The sequence below is a fragment of the Meleagris gallopavo genome, chromosome 5 (genome assembly GCF_000146605.3).
Source record: "Meleagris gallopavo isolate NT-WF06-2002-E0010 breed Aviagen turkey brand Nicholas breeding stock chromosome 5, Turkey_5.1, whole genome shotgun sequence".
Classification (NCBI taxonomy): Eukaryota; Metazoa; Chordata; class Aves; order Galliformes; family Phasianidae; genus Meleagris; species Meleagris gallopavo.
The window spans coordinates 22,703,716-22,724,023 of NC_015015.2; the positions used below are offsets into that span (position 1 = coordinate 22,703,716).

The 20,308-nt window shown below is 44.5% G+C and overlaps 1 protein-coding gene across 1 annotated transcript; it reads right to left on the minus strand.

The window, feature by feature from the left end:
- Positions 1-219: 219 nt before the first annotated feature.
- Positions 220-18,822, minus strand: LOC104911104 (oxysterols receptor LXR-alpha-like). Its single transcript, XM_010711365.3, has 4 exons — positions 18,386-18,822; positions 5,274-5,521; positions 3,205-3,471; positions 220-473 (listed from the first exon to the last, which is right to left on the minus strand). The coding sequence occupies exons 2-4, from the start codon at positions 5,389-5,391 to the stop codon at positions 235-237; spliced, it is 624 nt and encodes a 207-aa protein (XP_010709667.1). The 5' UTR covers positions 5,392-5,521; positions 18,386-18,822; the 3' UTR covers positions 220-234.
- Between the last annotated feature and the right edge of the window lie 1,486 nt (positions 18,823-20,308).

The following is a 20,308-nucleotide window of genomic DNA, read 5'->3' on the forward strand; positions in this document are numbered from 1 at the left end:
TATATATATATATATATATATATATATATATATATATATATATATATATCGTGAAAGATGAAAAAAGAACAGAAGGATGAGAAGATGAAGTGAACAGACAAAGAAAATGAGTGAGACACACTGGAATGTTACTTGTTCTATAGAGAACTATGCCTCAAGCATCTCCCTTCTACCCAATACTTCACCCCAACCCTGACTCCTCACAATTCCACTTCTTCCTTATTATTCTTACTATTATAAATTTCCACTGGTAAGAATATTTACCGTCACTTTGAGCCTGTCAGTGAACGAGCGCTGGTTGCACTGCTGTTGAGCAGCCACAAGCTTTTCAATCATGTTTAACTGTTCAGGTGTCAGCTGGTGGGAAGGACTTGGTGGCTGTGGAGGGTTTGGACGCACCACGACTGTCCGCGCCTGATCATCCTCCTGCTTCTTCAGCTTTTTCAGCCGAATCTGCTCTTCAGACAGAACATCTGCAATAGGAACAGCCAGAGATCAATCATAGAGGAACAATGAAAACACACTAAACACAGGGCAGCATGTTGTGGATGGAGAAGCAGAGGTTACAGCTGCCAGCATCTGGCTTATGTACACTCATGTACAAGATACAGACAGTGGTACTTATTTGTGGCTCACTCTCTTCTCCACTTGCTCCACTGCCTTTTTTTTAATTGTACTGTCCTGCAAAATATTCACAAAGGACAGTGAACACACGAAGCTCCCATCATGCTGTCCTGCATATGTCAGAAATGGCTTTTGCCACTGAGCAATTTCCCAAAATATCGTATAACATACTCCAAGAGGTGCTCTTTGCACATCATAATGAGTCCATTACATTTTATATAATCCTGTTGTTTTGTTTTTTTTCTGATACTGCTAAGTTAACAGTTTGTGTCATTTAATCTTCTCCTTAAGAGGTCAGATTCAGTACTAGGTGGAGTTAGACTATGAAAGGACAACCCTCTGCACAGCCCATCTGCAGCAGAAATGTTCAGCAAGTGAAATAAGGAAAAGACAGCTTTGTATAAACCCCACTGAGGAGGAATGTAAGCCCTTCTGAGTAGGGCTGGAAGTCATGAAGTTAAAGAGTGATACTATTTAGATTCAACATTGTAGAAAATAAAACAAGTCAGGGGTATGTCCTTTTGGAATGCCTTATTGAACCATATGCTCATTAGTTAAATTTATTTAGATGCCTTTAACTAAGTTAATTGAAAAAAAAAAAAAAAGAATTTTGATGTAGACTTCTGTTGTTTCTTTAAGTCAGAGCCACAAAAACTACCTGCAAGCCATATCTGAATCACCCTGTGAGCTACTGATAAATGAACAAAAAGCAGAAAGCAGACTGGAAAAAAAATTGTATCTTCAAAAACAAAAATATAAAAATAAAAAACAAAGCTTGACCTTGCTGAAAAACCCTTTCTTCATTTTTTATGCAGAGGTAACAAGGAAAAATGGGTGCTATGCAAGAAGGCAGGCTCCAAAACTGAACAAGTATAAACTTGCATTTCTCAGAACAAACTCTGATAAAACATGAAGGCAAGAACTAGGCAATTACTTTGATAGTGTGTTCTGAGGTGGACAATACACAGGATCGGAGGGAAAACCCAAGAGCATAACGCATTCAAGCTGAGATGAACCTTTATCCCAGACTTCCAAAAGTAAGGGAGGGTATGCATGCATGCACACACATACACAAAATGAGAATTCTTACAGCAAAGACATTCAGTACAATTACCACATCAAACATGACCTGTAAGATTGGAGAACGCTAGTCACAGTATGAATTTAAGAACGGAAGAGACTGATTCAGGCAATTACAGTCCCTCACCTCAAAGTCCCTCACAGAAGAATTTATATCTGAGGAACAAGTTACCAAGTATCAGAAAACCTTGCAAACTGCCTATGCGCAAGCTTCCTTCACCGCACCAAATCCCAAGTAATCTGAGCCACTCAGTTTTCCATGGAGGAGCTATTAAACTTCATGGCACATGCTGGAAAAACAAACTAGCTACGAATAACTTCAGTCAGGAATTAGAAGAATGTTTCCAACAATTTGCAGAGGGAATGACATTCCAAGTAAACAGCTGGGAAACAAAAATCTCATTTTTTGTCATGATTAACAAGGCAAATTTATAGCATGGATTACAGTGCTGACAAGACAAGTGGTTGATAAAATGACCCAATTATTCCTTCTGGCATAGTTTTCCTGAGCTGAAATGTATCCTCTGTCTTCACCAAAAAACAATGAGCAAACACTGAAACATAATCAGGTTCTCTAGCAGTATCTACCTGCAACAGAAGAGTTAACAGGGCAGGCAGGCAGCCTTACAGAATCATTTTTCAAGTGCATCTCTTTCTGTAGCTCTCAGAAGCACGGGGAAACAGCACAGAGACAGCCTACATAAAGCTGATCCAAACCAGTGCGGGAGATTATATACGTTAAGCATTCTGTGTTTCAGCTTGCAAAAAATGAAAAGTGCATTTTCTGTTGCTGCAGCTCACTGGGGCTTACTGTTTTTGCAGTAAGCAACCAGAACTTTGTTTCTTCACAGTTCTGGTTGCTGAAGGTCAGAAAAGGAGACCACGCAAAATTAATTCTAAGTGAGCATCCATTCAGTCAGCCTTGGTCAGCAGAGGGGTGAAACCTGGGAGCCTTGTCAGGGGAGTGCTGTTTCTGATATGCAAGCAGGAGCACTGCTGAACATTCAGAAACAGCAGCCTTATGGTCCAGTGAGAAAAATAACTAAATTCACTGAAGGCGGCGACAAGATTGAGTCTGCACAAACACAGCTGCAGTACTGTAGTGCTGCCCTTGACCTCTGTCACGAGGTGAATACAGGAAGTGCTTTTTGGCATTTAAAGAGCATGGTGACAAACCTCATAGTGCAGACCAAAAGACAGCATACTGAAGAACGTGTAAACTTTAGCTGCGAGTCTTTCCTCTGATGTCACACTCCACGATTTCTTACAAAACAGCATTTTCAAAAGAATACAGCAGAGATCTCAGCACATCAGCGTTGTTTCACCAACAGCCCCACCTCCCCACGTAACCCCCTGAGCTCCCAGCACCTTCTCACACGCAATCCAGCCTGTAGCGTGCATGGCTCACGTGTGCTGCCCAGGGTTCACACCGTCCTCTCCCTTACACCCCCCGCCCGCCCCCTCATCCCAGCACCCCCCAGCCCCACTTCCTGCACTCACACTGCTCCCGCATGCCTGCCTCCTGGCACTTGCGCAGCCGGCACTCCTGACACTTGCGCCGCATATACATGTCCATCTCACACTTGCCGCCATTCTTGCAGACGTACTGGGCGCCCTTGATGACACTGCGGCGGAAGAAGCCCTTGCAGCCTTCACAGCTCAGCACGTTGTAGTGGAAGCCCGAGGCCTTGTCCCCACACACACTGCAGACTTCATTTCCCAGCATCTTGGGGGCTGGGCCCTTCTTCCGCTTCAGCGGGGGGTTTTCTATGAGAAGAACAGTAGCAAAAAACAAACAGACAAACAAGTCACATACACACAAGAGGCGAGCATGGCATCTGCAACTGATGGCCCCATTCCTTACAATGACCAATACACTTGCTCAAACCCACTATCTCCTACGTACATGGATGAAAAGTCACCCTTTTCACTCCTCTGGGGCAAGCACATCTGCAACAAACCAAACATTGACATAATCCAAACAGTTCCATGCCAAATGTAAGCAGACATCGCTTTACACTTGACTCTACTATGGAGCAGATCAAAGTGATAAAATTATGCTCAAGCACGATGTTCTTCTGCACATTCCATCAGCAGAAACGACTTAGCCAACTAACAAATAGCTGCTGAAAAACTGATCTGAAATTCAAGATTGCACAGAAAATAATTATTTTCAAAATTCAACACATGGGAAAAGCTTCAAGATAGAAGACAGCAACTCCGTGCAGTCAGGGTCAAGCAGCTGACAAGCACTATGTGAGCTCTAGTAACTTCTGTAACCCCAAAGCCATCATTTATTTTTCAAGATGACTGCTCCTCACTCCTTAAACTAAGACATTCTCACTCTTCATTTCTTAAATCTTTTTACTCTGTTAAAAAAAAAAAAATAAAATTGCCTTGCATTTTAAATGGTCTTGTGCAGCAGTTCCCAGTTTTTCTTACCTCATTCTCATGGATCTTAATTTTGTTTTCAGAACACATGTTTTGTGACATCTTTGAACCACTCCAGCCAGTGCTAAAGCATTCTACTCAAATGCTCACTGATGTTCTTTGTGCATCCTCTCTTTATTAGCCATCCCCATTTTCATTCCACTAGCCATGCTGTCATCTGACATGTTCTACACAGCTCAATGCATGTACTTTTTTGTCTGTTTGACGTAATAGATCCTTCTATGACAGCTTTCATAAACACTACAGACAGAATGGCCTTGATAAGGCTCAGAAATTATTATTAGTGTTCTTCACTTCATATTGGTTTTCAGACGTAAGTATCTTGGTGTTGATTTTCAATTCCATTGACTTTGCAAAGGTCTGCAGGTCATTCGTTTTGGCATGCACATCTCATTGCAGACTGGAGATCAGGAAAATGTCAGCAGAAAGGTTAAGCCTCTGATATTCTCCTCTCTTGATTTACTCTACTTCTCTTCACACAATCTCTTACAAAGAAGAAATTACGCAATGCCTGTATTTATGTCAAGTTACTCAGTCTCCTCTTACACATAAATTAACTGGTATAAAAACTTTGATGAAGCTTTGAATCACAATCAGATTTCAGAGTGACAGCAAGATAAACCAATAACTCCACATGATGGATCCATCCAGCACGTCTTTTGACTGTCTTTAGTAAGTTACCTAAAGATCTGACAACCATCCTTACAACTGTTTCACTGAGTCAAATAGGCTTAAGGTTTCATCTAAGGAAATTATTTTCCATTTTGAACATTAGGCATTTTAGTTATACTGCTTATCATTGTCATTTTGCATAGTCAAAGGTTGAGATGCATCAAGCTTGACCATCATCTTGGTACCTTTACCCCTCATTATGGTCCTCCTTCTTTAGTAGATTCACTCTTTAACCATTTTCTCCACATTTCATAACTTTTCTGCATCTTTTGTAATGCATTCATTAATTTCATCTTCAACTACCAGTAATGGATTCTAGTCTTACACACTGGTGTTTCAGATGTAGCAGTACTCACTTTAGAACTTCTCCAAGCATCAGTATTATTTACAGCTTAAAGAATGGAATCCCTTTAGGTTGTAATCATTTAATAAGAATTTTTCCATACCTGCATGCTTAGGGGGGTTCTCTGAGCCAGAAAAGAGTGAAAGGCCTTCCTCCTCCATCTCAAATACACTTGCCACCCTCTTCCCATGGTCCTGTGTGCTGAGTTGAGTGGGACCCATGGAGGCCACACAGGAAGGGCTTGCTATAATCTCATCTCTGCAGCATTGTTACTGCAGAGTAAGGAGCAGCAGGCGACTTTCTTCAAAGTCTTTAGTTTTTCCCTGCTACTGAAAGTCAGAAAGGAAGTACCTGTGGAGAAAAACAGAGACAAAAGAGGCAAGACTTCAGCTCCTGAGACTATTAACTCCCCAAATCTATTACAGCAAGATTGTTTCCTTATTAAGGGACAATTCACTTTGTTTTTTATCAATATTTATTCCCTTGAAATAATATTTTAACAAACTGTGGTTAAAATACAGTAACAGCACACTCCGATGCAAAACTGTTTACTGTCACATCAAAGCAGGACAAACCTCCATTACCACTAGCACCACCAGAGGACTTCAGCCCTAATCTTTCTAAGCATGTGAGAGGGAAATTCCAAACTCCACAACCAGAGGCCTTTGCTGAAGCTTCCAGGAACCAATTACTCACTGCTGCCAGCTGTGCTGGATTTTGTTGCATGAATTCCTGAGCACACAGAAAATCATAAAAGACAATTTTGATACACTGATCTAGCAATGACTAATTTCACTATTACTAGCAACAGCTGAAGGCTGTGCCAAGGATCAATGATGCATCAAAGATGAGGATTACCAATCCTCCCCTGACCTACAAAAATAAACAGAAAACCAGAATTCTATCTAAGGGAAACCGTGGCCATTATACCACTCTCAGGAAACATTCACCACCAACCTTCTGGGGACACCCTTTTCCAGGACTTGGAAACGATACTAAAAAACATCCTTTTCTAAAGCACCAACTCTGCACTACATAACGTGAACCTGGAAAGTGAATCCAACTACTTTTTCCAAAAAGCTCTACTACCTAAACAGAAAAAAAGTCTGACCAGTTAGATTGCAAAGACTTAGTGAAACTGATGTAAACTGCTAGCATAAACACACCTTTATCTGCTCTGACATGCATACAGATCACTTGATCTTAATTCTGTGATTTACCAATGCAGGCTAAAAGGATTAACTGATTTAAAAAGCAACTGCCTTAAAGGCCAGGACCAGTTTAACTTGGCCGATTGAGTTCAGGACTGGAAGTGTGCCACTCTCTAGAAGAGAAGAGGTGACAGAAGGCTGTGCAGCAGCACAAACATAAAGCATCAAGTAAAACAGGGACATGCTTTACGCAGTGCACTGCTGACTGGGAGAGGCAGAGGACTACTGCCCCAAGCCTCTTCTTCCCTCCTCTACATTTGGACCAAACCATATAAGTTCTCTTAGAATGCCAAAGGCAAAAGACAAAAGCAGTTGTGCCACAAAACCACCCCCTCCCAGAACTCTGACAGCAACAGTCATCACGTACAAATCCAGCCATACTGTCAAGATTGCTAGGCTCTTGCCATGCCTCTTTATGCCGTGACAAACAAAGAAGCAAGTGTTAAAAACCATATATTAAAAAACACATATTAATTTATGAGACCTTTGTAAACACAGACTCAGACTGCATAAGGAAATCAAAACACAGCCACACAATCACTGCAAAAATAGACTAGGATAAGTGCAACTGCAGCAAATGTAGAACACAAAGCCACAAAAGAACAAGAAATCCCAGAGTAAAAGACCGCAGCATAACAGACCTGATTTGCAAACAATCTAAAGAGATACGCAGTTCCCAAAAGAACAGCGTGGATATCACAATTAACTTTAAAAAAATTATCCACAGTAAATCCTGCAGCAACAGAAAACCTTGTGGAGAGGCACAGAGCACCACCAGGAGATGGGAACTTCAGTGAGAGAAACCCAGAGCTGCCTTGTATTCCTACATGTATGCTCCTCATGGATGCAGAGCTTCAGATCTCCAGGGACATGTTTGGGCACAAAACAGAAAGCTGAGATGCCTGAGTACATCTCCACATTCCTTTAAGTCACGCAAAAGATTCACTCAAGCATTAATTACTGTGAAGAATGAAACACTGCTGGTAGTACTTGCAGCACTTCTTGAAGAAAAGTGCTGTCCGATCCTCCAGCTGATGGACAGTGACGGTGCTCAGGCCCTGCTGCCTGCAGGCAGTGACACAGCCCTGCTGCATCCCAGCCACGAGCTGCAATGTATTCCGGGAAGTAAGGGAGGAGGAGGGCTCCTCCTGATGGGATTACAAAATCATTTCATCCACATAATCACGACTGACATTGCAAGAGTGAAACTTCTTGTCAGCAGGACATCTGGAGCCCAAAGGGGAGGGATTTTTTTTTCTTAAAAAAGGGACTGCTGACTTCCTGGCAATGTCAGACTAGCCTGCAGGCACCCAGCACACAGCAGGGGTATGGCATATCAGTCACTACCTTCATGCTGTGAAACCAGCCCACGTGTTCCTACCTCATGCACCATCCTCTGGCACTTCCCCAACAGAACGGGCCAGACAGGAGCAGGAAAGATGAGAGGCCAAGGCTGCTCCTAAGACACAGTATTTTTAGTTTTGTAGATGCAGTAACAGTTCCAGGCTGTGGAAAATAGACCTAACTACAAACAGCAGCACTCCTGTGGAGCAAGGTAACAAAAGCTAAACTAGCCTTTTCCCCTCAAGCAGATAAAAGAGGCTGTGTGATTAGGCAGGAAGTTTCACAGAAACATATGACGGTTGTTTTCACATAACTCCAAATGTTCTCGAGTTCTGTACTAATATTAATGTTATCAGAGGTTCATATCTCCCAATTTGTACCACCACTTCAACTTGAAATAAAAAAGGGTGATGCAAGCCTGAACTACAAAAATGAATGCAGACTTCTTGACATCATCTTCCGCACTGCCTCCACCTTCTGTCTCGACTCTGTCAGTTTTAGAAACCAGCACTGGCCAAGTGACAAGAGATGGGGCAATCGCTTCTCCAACGCAGCTTCTACAATGTAGGAACCTGGTGAGCATACACCGCACAGGGAAGCACGCATACATGAAAGGCAGATAGAAACAATTCTCCACCTCGTCACTCATGTCTCAGATTCTCTCACTGTCACTCATGTCTCAGATGAGACGTTAAACATTTCTGAAAAATGGTGTTCCTTACATCTTTTCTTCCCTCTCTGATGGTCTTGAGATCAGCGCTCCTCAAACAAAATACTGGAGTAGGGACTAGAGGGACCTGGCTCTTGCACTTCATTGTTACTACCAGAAACCTTCACTCCTCCCTCCAGCACCAGCCTTGTCTGAACCCATACCCTCAGCTAGAAGACCCCTTCCGAGCTCAGCTGAAGCATTTATGCACTCTTTTGGAAATCTCTGACCAGACATGTCCTCAAGAGCCACAAAACTACAGAACATGCTTATTTTCTGTCCCATGCTCTCAGAGGATAAGTAAAGGATATAGCTTTGCACAGCAAAGCACACAGATGAAGAAGCCAAAGGAACCAGACGTAGTTACTGTAGTCATACTTCTGATAAAAATGTCTGTTCTCTCCACAGCATCCTTTGCCTGGTACTTTGTGGGAGAAGTTTACAGACCAGGAACCAAACCAGATACAGTGCACATCTCAGATACAGTCTGGAGAAACCGTGCTGTGGAGGGCAGGGATAATGAGTGGAAAAGCAAAGTGGGCCTTTCACCTCCAAGCACTGAATGCTCAGAGGAAACGGTGGCTTTTTAAGAAGTTTATGCAAGTCCCTGGGATCTTTCAAAAGAGGAGCTACTAGTCAGAGTCCTGGTAAGTTACAAAATCCTACAGCCTTCAGACAAGAAAAAAGAAGCAGTTATGTTTTAGTTCTGTAATGAATCACCAGTGCGCACTGCAGCACGTCAGCACCAACAGAAGAGACCCTGTGCATGTACACACGTAGTACCGTGACTGTGCTCACGTGCCATATACGTGTGTGTCAACAGGACTGCACCTGTGTGGATGGGCCTAACAAATGGGCTGCTGGAGAACCAATGTGTCTGAAGGGAAGGAGTCTCAGAGAAACTTTCAGCAAGAATATAATTTTGCATTTGGGCTTCTAGATGCATTCTGACAGGCAAAAAATACTCAAACTGAACCTACCTCTGAAAATAGGTCAAAATAGGGTCTTAAGTATCTCCGCTGAAAGCTAAATTCTCAGTGTGCACACTGGTGATGATACCTTGGGTACAAAAGCTGACTGTCAATCCAAATGTCTGAGCAAAAAAGAAAAAACACCATTGGACTGACACATTACAGAATTATAATACAGCATTAGCATACAACAAAGCTTCTCAGGAGACACTGCTCTTTCAATTCCTTCATAAGTACTAACAGGTATTTTGCAACCCAATGCTCTTCCTACAGCTTCTCTGGTGCAGCATCGACTTCAGACTGTCAAAGGGAGGAACCAAACACGAAAATGCAAGATGTGCCAAGAAGCTCGACACGAAAGTACTGTTCTTAACATTATGTTTACAAACAAGGGCAAGAACTGCTCAGTAACTCTGAGTGAACAGCAAGTAGCTCCGTGTCCTAGTGTTCCAGCATTGCATTAACCTTTGGATGTCTCAAGCATAAAGACAGCCACACAATGGAATTGGCCTACAAGCCCACCTATCTCAACAGCAACGGTAGAAAAGCTACAGCCTATTAAGAGCTGTCACTGGCTACCAAGCTAAGCTTCAGCAGACCGCTACCAGTTCCGCAAATGCGTGACACTTGTCCGAAAGAACTGGAAGCTGCTGCCACTTCTGACAACCACAGAAAGCAGTTATTCCTGGCTGCAGCCAGCTGCCCATGGTGGACAGCACTCGGGTTTCCTGTTCCTACCTCTGTCTCTAGTTCTGAGTCTTAGAGCCCATGTCCTCTTACCTTGGCTCTTCCTCCCGTTGCTGACCAACTTTCTTATTACCCATCCCTTTGCTGACCTCTGGAACAGCCTCTGCTTAAGTGTTTGTCTCTTCCTTAAACTGATGTATCCCTGATCTCGCCAGCTTCTCACTGTGGCACCTGGCTCTCGTGGTAAAGGCTTTCTTTGGACTGGCTCTCTGCCCTTGGCTTCAGTCTGTTCTTAACACACAGCACGATGTCTCCTACCTCCAAGTACAGATGCCATGGCAGCTCCCAGAGAACAGCTCCAAAAGTGACTAAATACAAGACAGATTAACATAAACAAGTGTGTGTCACTTGGCTGAAAGAGTCAGGAAAGAGAATAGGAAGGCATAATGATGGTGTGCATCAGGATGGAAGGTGGTATTCTGTAAGATGGTTTCTGCCCATTCCCCTTAAGCTTGCCAAGAAAGAGAGAGTCAGGCTATTATAGAAAAATACCCTAAAAGAGTTTTTAGCTTTGGGAGACTGAAGGGCAGTCTCTGTAACTTTCAGATCTTTTACTACAACAATGCAAATATTTCTGCACACATTCATCAGTCTGTATGCAGCATGATTTAAATGGTCTGGACACACAGAATACGCTATTATCGACAAGTAGCAGCAGCAACAGAAAATCCAAACCATTTCTGCCCAACGCTGGGGAAAAAGGACTGAAAATAGGACTGAAGCAAAAGAAAAATTTCTCTCCACTGAACATTTGCAAATTCATTAGTGAACTGAATTACAGCCATATGACATAATAGCACTATCAAACACAACACCATAATTCAGGGCAGAATCAGCCCAAAGGACTTCTGCTTCGTTCTATATCAAAATCCAAGCTTATTCCTAGCCTGTGTCTCCACAGCACAGGACTAGCTTCTTTCCTACACAGGGCACTCTGGGAACAGGCCTTCCCAAACTATCCCTGGGACGAAGACAGAACATGCTGGCTCCAATCACACCCAGAAACTTACAAACTCTGTAGAGGAGCTCCTCACTCCAACAGTGACAGTTCTTCTGTCACTTCTTGAAGACAGTTCTTCAAGTCAGCTCTCCCATACACGTCTCATCCAGCAGGAGATGCTCCCTCTCCTCTCACCTGTCTCTCTCATTAAGCCTTATATCCAAAGACTGAGGTTTTGGGTTTGCCCTTGCTTTCACCTCTTGGTTTCGGCCTGATCAAAGGGTGCCATGTCAAAACAAGAAACAAGGGGAAAAGAGTGATACAGAGACTGTTCTCAGGGTGGGTGAGATCCTGAAGTGGGCTGAGCCTTTCTGTTTCCTCCCTCCCTCCCTTCCTCCCTCCCAGCTGCCCTTGATCCTGCAGAGAGGAGGAGAAAGGAGACGGGGTTACTGCCGTTCACTCACACTGCACACAGGGTGCTCTCTGGTCTCTTTTCCTGTTTGCATGGAAGCATCGTTCCCTCTGACAAAGGAAGAGAGAAAGAGGCAGAAAGGGAGCGAGGGAACAGATAATGGTAAGAAAGGATAGACTCTTCCCTGGTTAATTAACTGAAAATTAATAATAAGTCTATCAGGGCTGATGTGGCACCTTGCTGACATGAAACGCCTCCAGAAGCCATAGACCCAGGTTCCCTTGAAGTCTACAAAACAGCACAAGTCAGGCTGAGGTAGCAAAGTTGCAGCCCCTCTTATCCTTTCCAGGCTTTCTACTGCCTCTTTCCCTCAGCTTTCAAGCTTCTGACTAATCTAGAATATAGTCATCCTGAGCTGCCAAAACAAGAGTGTGCACTGGTTTCTAGTAAAGAATATACTACAGTAACAGCACCCCCAACCACCCTACCAAAAGACAAGCCACCATCTCCCAGCCCAGTCTGGCCAGCTAAGCCATGGCCCCACATTCCAGTGTGGGGAGCAAAGGGAACACAGCCACGCGGATTGATGCCGACTTCCACAGCAACCACAGGGGAGAAAGCGAGCATAACTTGCCATTTGCAGCTGAACTGCAATAATCCCCAGCTCCTGGCTGCAAATCCAGCTCCAACTGTCAAATGGCAGTTTGACTGCTATCAGCGCCGACCTTCAGACGGCAGGAAGCGCAACCGAGGCTCCAACAGAAGCTTCGAACAGGAAAAATCCCATCTGTGCTCCTCCCAGGAGGATGAAGCACACAGAGCAAAACAGCTGCCCCCTCCTCCTATCACAGGAGCAAAGGGCAGCTCTGTGCTGCTCCCTCGAAGAAGGGGAAGGGAGGGGATCCAACCAGCAGCCTGCTCTGCAGAGTGTTCGTCAGCATCAGCTGTAAGCACTCCCTAGGAAATTCACGTAGCAGCAACAGCATTCTTTTGCCAGTGCCACTCACAATATCCCCATGCAAACTAAGGTATCCAAACATTAGATTTTTTTTCCCTTGCACATCTAAATATATCTATACAAAGGCGGTTTTGCTTTGTGTTTCGTTTTCTTCCTACGGCACCCGTATTGGCTATGAGTGTAATTCTCTTGTCCTTCTGACCACATCGCCAGAGAAAATACAGGTAAAAGTGACAATTGTTCAAGCAATCGGAAAACTTCCTCCTCTGAAGTTATCTGCTAATCAGCAGGAATTAAAGTTATCCCCAGACCTGTCAAGCGAACACGACTCCAAAGAGATGGGAAATAGCCAGTGTCACCTGAACCAGAGGTATTGGCAAAACTAACTATGTTTTAACAGCCTGCTTGTTGTTGTTGGGCTTTTTTTTGTTGTTGTTGTTGTTTTTTTTCAAATGGGGCTGTGCATTAGTGGAAAAAAGAAGATTTAAAGAAACCTCTTTCTCCAACCACTATGTACTACTACCTTGGCACCATATGACAGAGAAAAGAAGATATCCCTACCTGGCAGCCTATGTTCTCCCTTTCTGAACTTGAGTCCGACAGATACTACATCCCTGCTTCAGGAACACAGGTTTGACTCACGAGGGGTGTGAGATGTCACCCCAATAGTATATCTAAACTGAAGGAAGATGAGAACAAACAAAAACCACGGAAATAATGGTGACTACCCAGAGAAACATCCTCATAGTGGAGATCAGGGAAGAGGGCTAAACCCAGCCCACAGCCAATAAGAGAATCAAAGAAATTACAACCAGAAAAACAGCCCTGCCAGCCTTTCTCTGCATGTAGAAAATAACAATAAATAATCACGTACTGCTTACCTGATTGTTTCCTTAAAGTAATTTAATCTCCACAAAACTCTCAGGAAATAACATCCCTGGCCCCTGCCTATTCTAACCACCTCCAGCAGCTGGCATCACCAAGGAGAGATGCGCTCGGCTCACCAGGTGGTCTCAGCCCATCTCTTCAGTATCAGAACCCAAAAGTGCTGCTGGCTCCTCTGAGGAAGACACAGTCTGATTCATTGACAGATCACCCTCTCTCAACCTGGTCTCTATCCTCCAGCACCTCTGCAACAGAAGAACAAAAGGCAAAAGAAGAAAGAAAAACTGAAGGAGAGGGCTGTTTGTGGTACAGTTGTTTGTTCATTTTTCTATTTCCTTCTTTCCACCCACTTCCTTTCATCAATGTGCTGCATATCACCATAACTAACACGGGATTGTTTCTGGGAAACAGCTTGTTATAATGCATCTATATAGCACTTAGTATCCAAGCACCATCCCACCTAAAAGCATCTATCAAAACAAATACTGCTGCTCATCACAGGCAAAAGAGAAATACAGTACTGGATCGCAAAGTAGGCAGGAAACTCATTAAGACTCCCTTAAGGGCAGTAGGGGAAAAGTACCGATTCCCATTCATAGAAATATTATCCCTAGATGCAGCACAGAGGTCAAGAAGAAATGACAATACTACTGAAACACTCATATGAAGAACATATCAGATGAATACAGGAACTGAGTCTAAATTGCTTCAAAGCAAGCTGGACCATTCCACATCTTGGTCTATTCAGCACTCATCCATTACCTAGGGATACATTTTGGCAGATTTTGCTAATATGGCTCTTAGAAGGGCAAAAGCGAGGCACAGCTTTGAATTATACATCCAAACCTAAATCAGCAAGACGTGATAGAAAAATTGCCAAGAAACACAGTAGTGAGAGGCATTTAGGGCTGCATGGTTCAGATCAGAAGACTATTAAGAGCTCTGTTGGAAGTCAAACTTGTACCGCTTTTGACTTTACTATCCTAGATCCTGGCCCTCATGGTCTATTTCCCCATCCCTGGATGCATACAAGGCCAGGCTAGATGTGGCTCTGGGCAGCCTGATCTAGTGATTGGCACCCTGCACACAGGAGGCAGGTTGAAACTAGATGATCATTGTGGTTCTTTTTAATCCAGGCTATCCTATGATTCTATGAAATGATTCTGCTTTGGGGTCATTTCAGCTAAATGCTTAGAAGTACAATAACAGCAAGGTAAGGAGAAGGAATTATTTTTCTTTTTAAAATAAACTCACAAATAAAAGCTCAAAGGGAAGGGTTAAAGATCTGAAAATGAGAGAAAGAGGATCCGTGTGACAGGAAGGGAGCGTGTGAGAGGGCATGTGACAGTCTGTGTAGCAGAATGTGTGCGTCGATCCCATTCCCTCTGAGGTTCCTGGCCAAATGCAGAGCTGAACTTTCTGCAGACTTTGTCCTGCCAAGTCATGTTCCCTTCTCACACCGCCTGACATCACCACAAACACTCAGCTGGAAAACAGACCAGAGCGGGGCAGAGTCCACTGTGGTAGCACCAGCCAGTGGGATGGCTGCAGAGTGGCACACCCTCTAGCTGGCTGAGCTGAGCCTCTGCTCCTGCAGCTAATCTCCAGGCACCTGGAGCTTCACCCTGGTTCATCCAAACTGAGCCCTAACGTAGGGCAAGGGGACCTGAGGTGCTTTTCTATGCTTTTCTATGGCCCAAATTCCTTCAGCCCAGAACAGACTGGAAATCTGCAAAAAATCTTTAATAGAGAAAAGCAAAGGAACCTAACCATGAGAACATCAGGTTTCATCTAAGCAATACAGCACGAGGAGCCCACTCCATTCCTAGTTCCTGCGCAGTCCTGTCAGGAAGAGGAGAAGGAAGTGAATGGCAGATCCTACGGGACACCAACCAAAGAACCACGAGCCAGCAGCTGTGCACAGACGAAAGCTTTGGCAGGTGCCACATGCAGCAAGCGAGCAAACATTATTCCGGTCAGAAAGCTCCTGCCAGCCACCTTCTCAGAAACAGCTGCAGACCCAGTAATGTAAGCATGAGCGTGTGGGAGCAGGTAATGGGGGCTGCCAGCAGGCAGCTGGGCTTCTTAACCTTGGTGCAAGGATCAGGATAAGTGCGGGGATGGCTGCTGCTTCTCGGACAAAGCAGAAGGCACCACCCAGAGCAAATAGTGGGAAGTATCACTGGGAGACCAGGCTGGAATGGGGCAGGACAAAACCTCCAGTCTCTCCTTGTTTTAACTTCCACTACCAACCTCAATCTGCTGCTAAAAGCATAACAGGAAAATATCTTCAAAGTGCAGGTAATAGAGAGAAAAAAAATGTTTTCTTCAGGAAAAGAATTCCACTTTCTCCATCCTGTTCTACTTCTAGGAAAACAAAAAGCAATTTGGGAGCTTCTATAGAGCAAGAGAAAAGTTTTCTTCACTTCCACAAAAGCCTGAAAGTTAACTCCCCTCCTCTCAGACACACTCAGATAACAGGAGCTCCATGGCAGGCTCTGAGCTCATCCGTATTCTGTATTTCAAAACGCTCCCAAAGTCGGTACCTGAAGGCCACATGCCAGCTTCTTGTCCAGCATTCGGAGCGACGGCTGCTGAGCCGCCTCGGTGGCAGCACCTGTGCGAGCTGCAGCACGCCGCCGAGGGCCCCGCACCATCTGCAAGTCAGGGCAAGTGCCATCGCAGCCGGTCCCAAAGGCTCTCCCAACACACCTTCACACACCCGCCAACATCCACACGTGGGTCTTCCCTGGGAGGTGCCACTGGAAGCCACTGCGCACACCTCACTGAGAGCTGCCCATGTATAAACTCACTGAGAGCTGCCCATGTACAAACGTCCAGGAAAAGTCACCGGCGCAGCGTGCGGAGTCCTCTGGGGAGCGGCACGTTTCTGCATGTGTGACTCCGGCCACAGAGACGCATACAGAACTGGTTCAAAAGCCTGCACCTCTTTGCCCTCGTTTCACAAAGACTACTTAAATAGACTACTTAAATTCCAAATGTTTCTATTTAGAGAGGACTTCACACACATTTTTTCAAGATTGCATTCACTGAATTTTTTACAACGATGACAATATATGATAAAGCCTAACACAAACACACAAACCCTCTCCAAGCAGCACACGGTCACTGAGGAATGTTTAAAGAATGCATTTCCTAAATTTGAGAAAGTCCTTCAGTCCCTGGAATCAGAATCCATTGAAGGATCAATCCGTAAAGGACAAGAGGCAGTTTCATCACTGCGATCATTCACTGAAAGCTGGGGGAGGGAAGCACGCTCCGGGAGGGAGGTGTTTTTCTCTTCCAATCTAGGAAAAACAACACAAGGGAGGATGAGTTACACTCATTCTAAGATCTGGAAGGACACAATGACCGAAAACATGCAGTTCATTTTGATAAGTACAGATAACAGCGCCTTGTTAAAGCAAAACTGTTTTAACAGTACACACGCCAGCAAGTTAATTTTTTTCTTATTTGCCCAGTGCTTGATTATAGTCTAATTATAAAAATTTAATTTTGCATGCTTTTAATTTGACCTTTTAATGCAAACAGTATTGCAGAAGTCACTAGGAAAGACGTTATTCACCTAATAAATTCAAATGGCCATTTTCCAATGTAAACATTTGCTGTGATACAATAGCATAAGCTGATGTATGCAGATACACTCTATCATCCTGCTTAGCAAGTAGTAAATTAGCCTAGCTGATTAGAACAAACCTTGCTTTTAGGAAAACACCAAATGCAAAACAAGGTTTACGTGGATTACTTGGATCACCAACATAAATCGTGACTTAAAATCGGCAGGTGGGAGCCTTGCTTTGAGCCACACAGCAGTGCTTGTCTCACAGCTGGACCACGGTCAGCCAAGACTCCCCTTTCCCAAGAAGGGCAGAAGATCTCACTTCTGTGCCCAGCTCGTTTCAAGGAATTTTACAAGTGTATTTACCAGTATTTTTAAAAAACCTTACAAAAAACTAGAAAACCTAACACGCCAGGGAACACCTACTCTTGTCAGTCACTTGCTGCAGCAACCGGTGTGATACCAACCTAATATTGTTTATTTCCATCCCAGAGATGTTTCTACATGTAAACAATGCAGCATGGCTCTGCAGCACGGATTTGACGGCCTTTCAGTCCTCCCATCCCATGTGAGTTCTCCTACTTAACCCTAGAGAGAACAATTATGGTAGCTTCCAAATTCAGAGAATTACATTCCTAATTTTCTAACACAGTTCTTTTCATTTCACCACCAACTAAAGAAACAAAAGCAGGATTTTGCTCTTCCCTACGTGTGCTACCCCAAGTAGCCTTTGCCCTCCCCAAACAAGAGGCTTAAAAGCTTGACGGTGCATATTCCAACTCACTTTACTAAGCAATAATGATATCACCTTAACATTTTCTTTCGGATTCTCAATAAAGCAAGCAATTTTGCCTTACAGGAAATCTGCTTTTCAGATCTCCAGATCTAAACTAACAAGCCCCACAGGCTCCAGGGATATCCATCTCCTTGTTATCGAGGTCACAAGAAACAAATTTGTCTGTGCTCCAAAAATGGAAAAAAAAAAAGTGTTTTGTCCTAAGCAGGAAGTCACAGAACAAAGCAACACGAGGTGCTCAAGTAACATATCACACCACCTTTAACTGAGATATTTTTAAGATCTGCCGAACACAGAAAGCCTCTCCTACTTTAACAACGTTCTGCGCATCTGTCATACCGAGGCTTATTAAAATGCAGCTTCTAGCTGCAGTAACCACAATGAAAATGCAAGGTCGAACACTGCACTTACATATTAGCAGTAGTATGATCTAAGACCAAGTTCAACCTGTTTGCAGACTGGATGCAGAACCGTACCCGTGCAGAAAGCACTCCCCCAAACTCCTTCCTAAGGCTCCTTCCCACTCAGTTTCTACAGCAGAGAATGTGATCCTGCCCTCCTAAATTATTATGCTGTGAGAAAAACAAGGCAACGCACTGCACTGCAGAGCAGCAGAACACTTTTCCCCAGCCAAACAAAACAGCGTTTCTGTAAGGTCTCACCTTAATGCTGAAATTGTCATTTTTCTCCGAGACTGTCAGATGCGCAAATCCTATCCAAGGGTGGGGAAGGATGAAGGAAAATGACAAAATCTGGTAAGTTTTCCTATTCAACTTGCAAAGATACATAGATCAGTGACAACAAGACTTCCACAGCAGCTGCTTCCAGAGCAGAACATAGGATCATCCTTCAGTGCATTCAAAGACAAAGCACACTATATTCTGTATCTTTCCCTGGGCAGATGGGACTTCTGAGAAACAACTTCTTTTTGAAGGAAAAAAAAGTCCATCTCAATAGCCAACAGTCACAGACCAAATCTAGTTACAAAAGCCAAATCTAGTTACAAAGATGGAACATGAGTAGTCCGTGCCCATCACCGTTTCTAAAGACTGGATCAAACAATCAGCAGCAGATTTCATCCTTCCCTTTACCAAACATCGAGTGCTTCCCAAATCATAACAGCAATTCCTAGAGAAAGTACCTTGACTGAAAAAGTTGTCTGAACAGAGATAACAGCAATCCGACACGCATTAACACGCTGGAAACACAGCTCTGCCTACAGGTGTGAGCTCAGCACCAGGCAGTGAGCTCCCCCCCATAGCTCCGCAGCACACTCCTGCTGTCCTGCACACCGCCAGCTCCTCGCTGCACCGCAGCCAGCAAAGGGGACGCCGTGACAATGTACAGAGCTGCAGCTGCAGCAGCTGCTAACTGCCAGCAGCGGTAACCAAAGGCACTCTGCCAGAACAGAGCAAGTCAGTGATAAAGTTTCCTGTTGTTTGACTATTTTTTTGGTTAGGTGATTCATACACACAGTCCCTGTTGCAGTGCTTCTCCTTGCACCCCGTTACAGTACAAGCAGCTGCAGGATTCTTTGGACAGCTACAGAATGGTGGAGACAGGAGGGGAGCTAATTATTTTAGTCTCCATTTTTCTCTCCCAAAAGTTGGCCGCCCTCTGTGACAGATGCACCTCTGTAAGCACACATAAGAAAGAAAACCTACTGAACTCAAGTGCTAGATTCCAGTGAGTGACTACAGCAGGCAGCATCCAGCGTGCATCGCAGGCCTTGCAGCAGGAAGAACCCTCTGGTGAATGTGTCACGGGTGTGGTTGTGGAGAAAGGCAGCAAGGCCAAACTCCATCTGGACCTGGCATAACCTGTACTATGTCCAATGCCCTCTCTCCACAACCCAAAAGAAAGTAAGGCTGAGCTTAGTAACATTCAGCTGCAATTTTCACACCAGATTTGCTCCCTTAACTGGAAGAGAAGACCACCACTCACTGAAGAAAGTAGCAAACAGATTTTTCTTTTTCTGTTTGTCCCCAGTAGAGCCTTCTCCCTGGTGCCTGGGAAGCAGCACACTCCATGTACCTTGGGATGAGCAGCAGAGCCCAGAGGACAGTCTGCCCTCTCTGCAAACATGACCTGCAGCCACAGCCGGGAGCTGCCACAGTGATCCAAAGCATTAGTCAGGCGTGTGAGTCAGTGGCAGAAACTCCCTTAGAAAAGCCTTACAGTGAAAGGCCCAGCTGTGCCTTTAGGGGGAAGAAAGGGGGCATCCATGAGAGAAAGCATTCCTCTTCAAGCACAGATCCGAGGGATGCTGCTATCCTGCAATGGAACACTCGCTGTTAAGAGTCTGAGGACCTTAACACAACTTACAATGAAGCGGCACAACAAGAAGCCGATGTTCGCAGTTACCCTCTTACAGCCCCACGCACACCTGCCACCGGTCTGTGTTCCAGAAGGTGGGTGATCAGAGCTGACAGCAAGGAACAGGTGACCCAACAGCAATACAGAGCTGAGCCGCACAGACAAGGAAATGCGACAAAGCTAACAGAGTAAACATCACTCTGCACCTGGCGGTTTCTCCAGCAGAGACCCAGGCTCTTTGGACGCAGCAGATGTGCGACGCCCCGAGC

Bases quoted from the DNA above. Each gene is read 5' to 3' on its own strand.
- LOC104911104 (XM_010711365.3), bottom strand. From the start codon at position 5,391: ATGGGTCCCACTCAACTCAGCACACAGGACCATGGGAAGAGGGTGGCA. The intron at 3,472-5,273 runs GTATGGAAAAAT...TTCTTCTCATAG, and splicing joins GAACCCCCCTAAGCATGCAG to AAAACCCCCCGCTGAAGCGG. The intron at 474-3,204 runs GTGAGTGCAGGA...TTCCTATTGCAG, and splicing joins GGCAGGCATGCGGGAGCAGT to ATGTTCTGTCTGAAGAGCAG.